At 39.0% G+C, this 9,606-nt stretch overlaps 1 protein-coding gene across 2 annotated transcripts; it reads left to right on the top strand.

The window, feature by feature from the left end:
• Nucleotides 1-318: 318 nt before the first annotated feature.
• Nucleotides 319-7,140, top strand: rhebl1.L (RHEB like 1 L homeolog). Of its 2 annotated transcripts, none has more exons than XM_018247374.2 (8): nt 319-499; nt 1,324-1,395; nt 1,490-1,557; nt 1,632-1,714; nt 2,584-2,640; nt 2,984-3,031; nt 3,917-4,001; nt 4,531-7,140. In XM_018247374.2, exons 1-8 carry the CDS (start codon nt 448-450, stop codon nt 4,618-4,620), a joined length of 555 nt encoding a protein of 184 aa, XP_018102863.1. In that variant the 5' UTR covers nt 319-447; the 3' UTR covers nt 4,621-7,140. The 2 variants fall into 2 exon arrangements, with proteins under 2 accessions (XP_018102863.1, XP_018102862.1); XM_018247373.2 differs by lacking the exon at nt 319-499 and adding an exon at nt 1,003-1,175.
• Nucleotides 7,141-9,606: the final 2,466 nt, after the last annotated feature.

The following is a 9,606-nucleotide window of genomic DNA, read 5'->3' as shown; positions in this document are numbered from 1 at the left end:
AGCCACCAGCAGCCTAGTCTCAGCCCCCAACTACCAGACGCCAGCGAATTGCAGCACGTGAGTTTGTTTCCATCTTGCCTGCCTGCTAAAGCCCAACCCCGTCCAAAATATCAAGCGCCAATCAGAGGAGCCGAGTCCTCCACATTCCTTCGTCGCAACCCAAACAATGAATAAACGCGCCTCGGCATCTGCTCGCCTTTCATTGGAACTCCTCCGAGAAACACGGCCAATCCGGATCACTTACCTGTTTTTCCAGGACGCTGATTGGCCGACAGTAAAGGTAGGCGGGGATGTCCTGCTACAACCCGTGTATTTGATCTGTGTGCGGAGGATTAGGCTATATTCCTAGGGGTCGCAGAGTGCAGGATTTTGTTTTGGGATTTCTTTTGGGTTTCCATAAAGTGGAAGCCCGTATTTCGTTTTTTTATTTCCTCTGCCGTGATCGCAATGGCGCCTGTCAAGCACCGCAAGATCGTGATGTTAGGTTACCCTTCAGTTGGTAAGTGCGAGTCACTGGCCGCTGATTTCAGGGCGAGATCCCTGGCACCCATGGGTGGGGAGAGGTTACCTGGCAGAGCGAGTGTACACAGTGAAAAGCTGTCTGTAGCCTGACGTACGTCACAACTGGATGAACCCCTGAACTACAATTCCCACCGTCCCCCACGGATCCAGTGTCCTATTATCCAGTACATTGGCGTGTGTGTTGGGGGCTACAAGGGCCACAGTGTGACGCTATAGTGGGACAGTGTGGCTATGGCAGGCCAGTGTTGTATGACTAAGGGGCAGATTTAGCATTAATACACGTTCATGTATTAGTACTGAATTTTGCTGTGTAATTGTATTTCTTGTACAATTGTCCTGCCTAATGGGCATTGTGTGTGTTGATGAGTGTGTGAAGTAGTAGTAGTAGTAGTAATAGAAGTAGTAGTAATACACCCTGGGCAGGGGGAAGGGTGGGTTTCAGTGGATGAGCTATCTGACATGTTTTGTTAATAGTGGGGGTAGGGTAGTAGGCAGGATTATTCCAGGCACATGGCTCTGTTTCCTAATGACTCTGCACAACGTGTATCAGCCCCAGCAGTGATTTAGGTGCTATAGTAGGTCTATCTCCATGCACAGTGCACCTGGCCAAACACAGCTGCCAGTCCTGTTTCACACTCTCTGTCAGCTCCAAGGTGGATTTTCTGCTCGACTTGTGCTTTTTTAATCCCTGTGATGGTGCTGATCATTCCCATGGGTGTCACCAGATGACTTTAAAATCATGGCACAGCTATACCTGTATATGTGTGTAATACCTTCTTCTTATGTTCTTGTTTCTTAAAGGTAAATCTTCCCTCGCACTTCAGTTTATTAAAGGAGATTTTCCTAAGGACTATGAGCCTACCATTGAGAACAGTAAGTGAACGTCTGTGCTGAGATCCCTAATTGGCTATCTGTGGATTCTATTCCCGTAATAATGATAATAATACTGTACTCCCTCTTGCTGCAGCTTGGAGCAAGACCTTTGTTATGGGGAGTGAAGAGTTTGAGTTGGATGTGGTGGACACTGCAGGGCAGGTGAGTTGTTTTTCAGCTTTCTCGCATACTATTGTTCAAAGGGCAAACTAACCTTTTGTCACTTCTGTTTTAAGGATGAATACTCTCTGCTTCCTCAGTCATTCGTTTTTGGAATCCATGGATACATTGTAGTATACTCGGTGGCATGCTCCAGAAGGTGAGCTCCTTTTGTTTTAGATTGACTGTTATATATTGAGAGAGTGCGCCACCTATTGATCACTGAAGGTAATTGCCAGATTGACCAGTGGGTTACAGGGATGTCAAACCTTGCCATAATCTGTTGAGCTGTAAGGGGCGTATTTATTAAAGGGGTGGTTCACCTCTACTCTTAGTATGTTGTAGAATGGCCAGTTCTAATCAACTTTTCAACCACAAATAATAAAAAATGAAAACCAATTGCAAATTGTCTCAGAATATCACTCTCTACATCAGTGATCCCCAACCAGTAGCTCGTGAGTAACATGTTGCTCTCCAACCCCTTGGATGTTGCTCTCGGTGGCTTCAAATTAGGAGTTTGTTTTTGAATTCCTGGCTTGGAGGCAAGTTTTGGTTGTATAAAACCCAGGTGCACTGTCAAACAGAGCCTCAATGTAAGTTGACAAACCGCATAGGGGCTACCAAATGGCCAATCACAGCACTTATTTGGCACCCCAGGAACATTTTTCATGCTTGTGTTGCTCCCCAATTCCTTTTACTTTTTTATGTTTCTCACGGGTTCAAAAGGTTGGGGATCCCTGCTCTACATCATGTTAAAAGTTAATTTAAAAGTGAACAACGCCTTTAAGGAAAAAACACTATATTATCATTATATACTGCTATATATTACAGGAGAACTTTATTTTATCTCTTTTGATAAGTCATTTTTAAATATTTTTTGTGTGTATTCACTTTTATTATTCAAACAAATATTATCACATCAAAAGAATGTATCATTTTGCACAGTATTATTTGCATATACATCAAATTCACTGATTTATAGACATTTTGATGCACTTCTTGAGTGTAATTAAACCTCTGTTCTCTTAGCTTCCAGATAGCCCGTGCCATTCACAGCATTCTTGTGGACAAGCGGGGAAAATGTCTGTAAGTATTTTTTATTTATTTATTTATTTTTTTTAATTCATGCCCTATTTGCCTAATTGTACCATACATACTGTGCAATTAAAGGGGTATACATTGAACATATGATTACATACAAAAATAAAATCACTAGCTGATGCCAAATGCCTTGTGATACCAGTGACAGCATGGAAACTTGGGTTGCAATAGGAAGAGATGTTGTTTAAAACAACAACTTACTAGTTTCCTGCATCACCTGAAAAATGTAGATGAATGTGATGACTATATGTCTATTAGAACGTAATGTTTTATAAAGATATGTCTTTTTTTTTTTTTTTTTAATAAATATTGTCCTTTTCCTTTTCAGTATGCCTATAGTCCTTGTTGGGAATAAGAATGACCTGCCAACTCACTGGTATGTTTCCAACTCGCTTATTTATTTGAAATATTCTTCTTTCATATTTTTTTCCAATACTCCCACTTATGTCTTTTGCTCACGTGATTGTATACATACATATATACTATTATTATTATTATTACTGTATTATTAAAATCATTAACATTCATAAGGCAACAACATATTTGCAGCACTGTCTAATAAATGGGTTTATACAATTAACTAATTGTATAAATGAATTACATACATAGTGACCAGTAACCGATACAAGAGTTGTAAAGGGCCCTAATGTCCAAGGTCTGTCCTGGCAGCATCTATTATTTGCTTTACATGCGGCCACTAATTTAATTAACCCTTTGCCTGCCACTGACTGATCCAGCTGCGCTACTTGTTGTCAGACAACAACACACTGTGTGGCTTACATTAAAGAGAAACCTAGAAACATATATCACATCTGTTCTGGTAGTTGAAAGCAAAATGCAGTAGACTTTATAATCTATGGCAGATAAGAGGTTATTAACCCCTGCAGCCACTGTATTACAAAGGGTTTAAAAGCTAAAGGTTACCAGTCTTCCTATTGGTAATATGTTTTTTGCCAGTTATTTTAGCATCAGTTACTGTTTAAAAAAAATGTGATCAAGGTGGCAAAACTAGTCTAGGCCAACTTATAGCTATGCAACAATACTCTGCCTTCTTATACAAGGGTCATATTTATTGAACAGGCATTTCTCCTAAACCAAATACAAGTACTAACTATACTTCATGGCATGTCACATAGTATAGCTGCATCGGTCACAGAAGCACACTCTCTCTGTCTGAATTACTGTTACTACGAATGTTTGCCTTTTTTCCCTCAAAAAAGCTTGTATAAGTTTGTCTTTTTATTTAACTATTTTTGAGCAGCCGTGAAGTGAAACCAGAAGATGGGAAAAAGCTAGCAGAGTCTTGGGGAGCTGCATTCCTGGAAGTTTCAGCAAAAGACCCTGAGGTAAATTGATCATTGCCTACATGCTTCCTTATTATGGCCAGTTTTAAAATGAATATGTATAAGATATTGATTTATCTGTGATTCTTGCTTCAAATATCCAATATATGCACCATTTAACGCTATTCATGAATGGCATTATGATAAATCAATATAGGTAATGTAGTAAACACTGTTTTTAATAATTGTATAAAAGCCCTAGATATCCTCTCTGATGTAGCATGCATCAGAAATGCACATCCTAAATAAGTTGGCTCTGGGGAGATCCCTGGAATGCTTATGTTCCAGGAAGGCTTGTGAATTAGTATGTACAAACATATATTATATATATCGTAGGTTTTTATGTGTCTAAAATTGCCACGGAAAGAGCTTTTTTTCTGGTCTAAATAATCATGCCTTTGGCTGAATGCAGCTAGAATAGGTGTGTGCAAAAGCTGTTTATTTAAAAATCTATTAAGATATGGTTTTGCTGTCCAAGTTTGCAAGGTATTTTTTTACACTTACTTAATCCCTGTGTTCTTGCCTGTTATAGAGGTGCAAGCTGATCTTTACTAAAATGATTGAGGAAATTGACCGTGTCGAGCGATCCTTTGGTGAAGAGAAGAAATGCTGCGTCATGTGAAATTAATTTCATCCTCCACCATCTGACTAGAGCAGCAGCAGTATGCGTAAAGCCTGGCAGATATGACAGATCCCTCTGCCCAGTGATGTTACTGCAGCAGACCAATGCACCGATCAATGCAATCCTTATTGGCCCGGCAGCAGGTTCCATGATGTTTCCTTTGCTGGGTCAGAGGACACCTTCTCTACGTTTTGATGCTTTCACTATGGAATATGATTTATTGAGTGTTGAACTGATTCGTCGCCTTTTGTTTTCCAAGTTTGTGCTGTAGCTTTGTCACGGAAGAGCACAGACTGCAACAGCAGTTGCATTTACAGTATCAACCCCTTTTAATGGATGTGTATCATGCAGTTTGCACAAACTTGCAGCAGTGCTGTTGATATGTACATATGTATTGTTTTTTTCTTGGACTGTGTAATTTGTTACAGAGCCTATTTATGTTTATTTGTTGAAAAAAAAACTTGTATTTGTCAGGGGGCGGGGGGTAGGAAAGGGATTAGAGTATTTATATGCTTATTTTCATTAGTACCTTTCTCTGATGAGGAGGGGTTATTTTTGCAGTAATGTGAAGTTAACTTTTTTCAGAAAATCGGGTATAGTATATCGGGTATGCGTATAATCCCTGGAAATGCTGCACTGTCTGCTCCTTTCAAGATTAGAAGGGCAGATGCATTTATGAACTGTTTACACTAGGTGCCTGATATGCTTGGTAGGTCCATAAGGCTGATTGAGAAACTGACAGTGAAATAATCCAGTTGGCAACCCCTAAACCATGCACATATCTTGTTTGGAGATATTCCTATTGAAAGTCTCTATTATTGGCCATAGGGCCAATAGCAGATATTGTGCCGGGTGAGCATGTTAAAAACAACGAGTTGCATCAGGAGACTTTGGTGTAGCTAATTGCAGTAAGCATAAGGGTAGAACTACATGAGCGATTTCCACGTGTTTTCGGTGGCTCCGACGTGCTGCACCAAAACGCAGGTGTCAAGTTGGATGCGATGGAAAATAAGGTAAGAAATACAAATGTCAGATGGTGCCGCAGCGTTCATCCGACACGACTGTCAGATGCAGGCACTGCATGCATTGTCTGCATCTGACATTTGTGTCGTGACGGATGAATGCTGCGACTCCATCCGACATTGCTGTTGCTTACCCTATTTTCCGTCGCATTCGACTTGACACCTGCGTTTTGGCGCAGCGCGTTGGATCCGCCGAAAATGTGTGGAAATCGCTTATGTAGTTCTACCCTAAGTTCTGCCTTTCTTTTGCCTTTATAGCAAGTTCCTTACCAGAGCAGTAAACCTAGTTGCCCACGTGGCCCCTGGCCTATGTGCGAACAAGTTTACTTGCTGTTTAGTGAGATACTAAATGGCTTTATCTTTGACTATTTATGTGCCTTTCATTATTCTGGCCAGCAGTGTATGGTCAGAAGATAACCTTCTGACAGAAAGAATGTAAATGTGTAAGTTATTATTATTAATATTTTTCTGGCACAAAACTGATGTTGATGTTGTTGTTTTTTTCTTGTTTTGAATTATTTCTATAATGAATTTCAGTTTTGTGTATTTATATTTTGTTATAATTGTGATGCTTTTTTTTTTTTTTTTTTCTTATAACCCTAATACCTGATTTGCTGTTGTTTTTTCAGCCCTGCATCAGATTAATAAAAGGGAAGGTTGAAAGTGAGCCAAACTTTCTGTCAGTGTGATAATCCAATGCTTTGCATGGACGGAAAATTATTAAAAGGGAATTTATTATTGATGTTTCTATGTAGTGTTCATTTTCGGTTTTTTTCCCCTTCCACCTTTAAGATCAAATTAGCAGTGGTAAAGTGAAGAGTAAAATGAATAGCAGAGGGCCAACCAAAAAAGAAATATAAATGACATACCTCTGTCAGTTCTATCACAACCACAGTACTATTCATGTTTACTTATACTGTTCCCAAGAGTGAGCCCTCTATGCTGCTTGCCTTTCCAGAAATTTTCTTCTTATGTAACAGGCTGGTACATCTAGTTCTTATCACAGCATGGTGGTGATTTTATTGAGATCTTTTAGGAATACCTGAGAATGCAGCATTTTCATCACATACATACATACGTCATGCACATGAATACTTTAATATAAATGCTTTCTACTAAAGAGCTATTATAAATGTAACATTTGTGTTTGTTTGTTTTTTTTAGTAATTGAAATCCTTTCATATTTGATTAGTGATTTCCCCTACTTTTTTTTACATTTGAATAAATCTGTATTATGTACATATATGGAAATGTAGTAAATTTGGGACTGGAAACCATTAAACCACCCATGAAAGCATTTCTGTCATTATACAATAAGCACAGTGTTTGTCTAGGCATGGATGATTTATATATGAATGTTTTGGTTTTCTTTTGATTTTCGATTTTACTGTTGATGGTTTGAATTGAACCAACTCCCATGCAGTATTGCTTTTGTTTTGTATTGTAAGTTCTGCTAATAAAGATTATTAAATATTTTTAATAAATCTATGGCACAGCATCAGATTGTTTGCTAGTTGAATATTTCGTGTTATGTTTCAATATAGTTACTCTGGCCTGACTTCAAAATGTTACTTCGGAACAAGCATAAGTAGTGAATCTGTCCATGCTAGATCTCTGAAGGAAACTAGAAATCACTTACAGGGGAACATAAAATGGTTCTGTAATTTTGGAAGAAGTGACTTGCTCCCTTTGGCCGTGTACGAGTATGGGACTTATTATCAGAGATTATTATCAGGAAGTCAAAATATTTTTTGCCGCGCATATGCAAATTAGGGTTGGATTAGTTTTGGTAGTGGATTCGGCGGAACCCCCGAATCCTTTGTGAAAGATTTGGCTGAATACTGAAACTAATCCAAGCCCTAATTTGCATATGCGCGGCAAAAAAAATGTTTTACTTCCTTATTTTGTGACGAAAAGTCACATGATTTTAAGAACTCGGTTCGGCCAGGCGCAAGGATTCGGCCGATTACGAATCTTGCTGAAAATGGCCGAATACAGAACCGAATCCTGGATTTGGTGCATCCTTACTTATCCAGAATGCTCGGGACCTGGGGTTTTCCAGATAACGGATCTTTCCATAATTTGGATCCTCATACCTCTACTAGAAAATCATTTAATCATTAAGGGGCAGATTTATCAAAGGTCAAAGTGAAAATTTGAATTAAAAAAAACAAATCAAATTTCAAGCAAATTTTTGTGTATTTCGACTAGAGAATAGTCCAAATTTTATTCGAATTTGAAAAAAGTTTTAAAATTCGAATTTTGAAATTTATCATGTACTGTCTCTTTAAAAATTATGCTTCGACCATTAGCTATCTAAAACCTGCCGAATTGCTGTTTTAGCCTGTGGGGGACCTCCTAGAACCTACTCAGAGTCAATTGATGGACTGGTGGGAAAAACTTAGAATTCGTATGATTCTAATTCGATCGAAAACGGAGCTATTCGGCCAAAAAAATCTTTGATTGAATTTCGGTTGGTCTTTTTGAATTCAAATTTTGACGTTTTTCAAATTCGAAATTCAACCCTTGATAAATCTGCCCGAGTTAGGATAATTATATCTTAGTTTGATCAAGTGCAAGTTACTCTTTTATTATTACAGAGAAAAAGGAAATCATTTTTAAACATTTGGATTATTTGTATAAAATGGTGTCTAAGGGAGATGGCCTTTCTGTTATTTGGAGCTTTCTGGATAACGGGTTTATGGGTAACAGATCCCATACCTGTACAGCAACAAAATGTATATGTGTGGGATAAATGATGGATTTGTGCATAGGCTTTTTATTCAATGCTAGAACTACTAGTTGCACACAAACCTTCAGACAGTGCACAACTCACGTGCTTACAGACAATCTTAGCTTACATGGAGCAACTATTTACATATTTTAGGGGCAATTTTTTAACCCAGTTCTTTCATACTACACGCCGCGGGTAGTATTACCGGGCCTATGCTGATGACGTCACGCACTACCGTTCCGTGTAGGTGCGCGTCTAAGAGAACAAGGCAGTGTAAACTAGGAACTTTATGGAAAGCAGGTAAGCTTGCAGCGTTTATTGCCTTTGTCATTTGGGTCAGTTATTGGAGAGGAAGCTGCCAGGCTGCTAGAATTTGACTAGGCTGCTAAGGTACAATGGGTAGCCTTAGCAGAATTACTATGGGTCACAGGATGTGAAGAACCATTGCCTAAAGACTATTCCCACTCATTATGTGAATCATGTATTCTGAGGGGGACCCAGTAAAAAAAACCTGAACAGTTAATTAGCTGGTTCAAGGAAATGTTATCAAAATCCTTTGATGAAGTTAGATCAAGTATTAAGACAAGGGCAGGTCCAAGGAGGACCATGGCCATGTGTGCTTATCTTCGCAGTCAGTCACAAAACCTTTGGGTGTGTACAATAACTTGGTTACTTACATCCAAACAGGAGTATGGGGCTCTCCTCACTGTGCACTCTGCAGTCTGCCGGATAGCATTCAGATTGTGTAGCCTATCAACTATAGTGGATTGGATCCACATCATTATGGAAAGTTTGGTAACCTAGCCTCTGTGATATAAGCTGTTTTTTTTATCAGCCTATATCTGCAAATGTGCTGTCCCTTTAACAGAAAGGCTTCTGATGCAAAGGAGCCTGGTGCACTAATTGCCTGTGGCATGCAAATGACCTTTTTGGAAGTGCAGGTATTTGAGCCTGACATAACAAATTAGCTGTTCGGCTATATCAGCAAAGGCATTGGAACGGTTGCGGTTATGGTTAACCAAATCCCTGGGATATTCACAGTATTCAATCCAGGTAAATGGGTAATGAAACCAATCAGCGCAGGTGTACTGCCGCAAGGTGCTTTTATCGACAACACGAAATGTTTCGAGCTTAAAAGCTCTTTATCAAGGGTTATGGAGACCAGAATAATAAAAGAAGGGTAAATATACCAGTTTATTTGACTTTGATATACATAGTATTGTTGCTTTC

The sequence above is a fragment of the Xenopus laevis genome, chromosome 2L (assembly GCF_017654675.1).
Source record: "Xenopus laevis strain J_2021 chromosome 2L, Xenopus_laevis_v10.1, whole genome shotgun sequence".
In the NCBI taxonomy this organism is placed as follows: Eukaryota; Metazoa; Chordata; class Amphibia; order Anura; family Pipidae; genus Xenopus; species Xenopus laevis.
Note: the sequence above shows the minus strand (reverse complement) of the source record. Positions and strands in the feature narration are given on the sequence as shown.

Excerpts from the sequence above, each read along its gene's own strand:
- rhebl1.L (XM_018247373.2), top strand. The coding sequence starts at position 1,112 with ATGCACAGTGCACCTGGCCAAACACAGCTGCCAGTCCTGTTTCACACT. Across the intron at positions 2,641-2,983 it reads GACAAGCGGGGAAAATGTCT|TATGCCTATAGTCCTTGTTG; the intron begins GTAAGTATTTTT and ends TTTCCTTTTCAG. Across the intron at positions 3,032-3,916 it reads AATGACCTGCCAACTCACTG|CCGTGAAGTGAAACCAGAAG; the intron begins GTATGTTTCCAA and ends ATTTTTGAGCAG.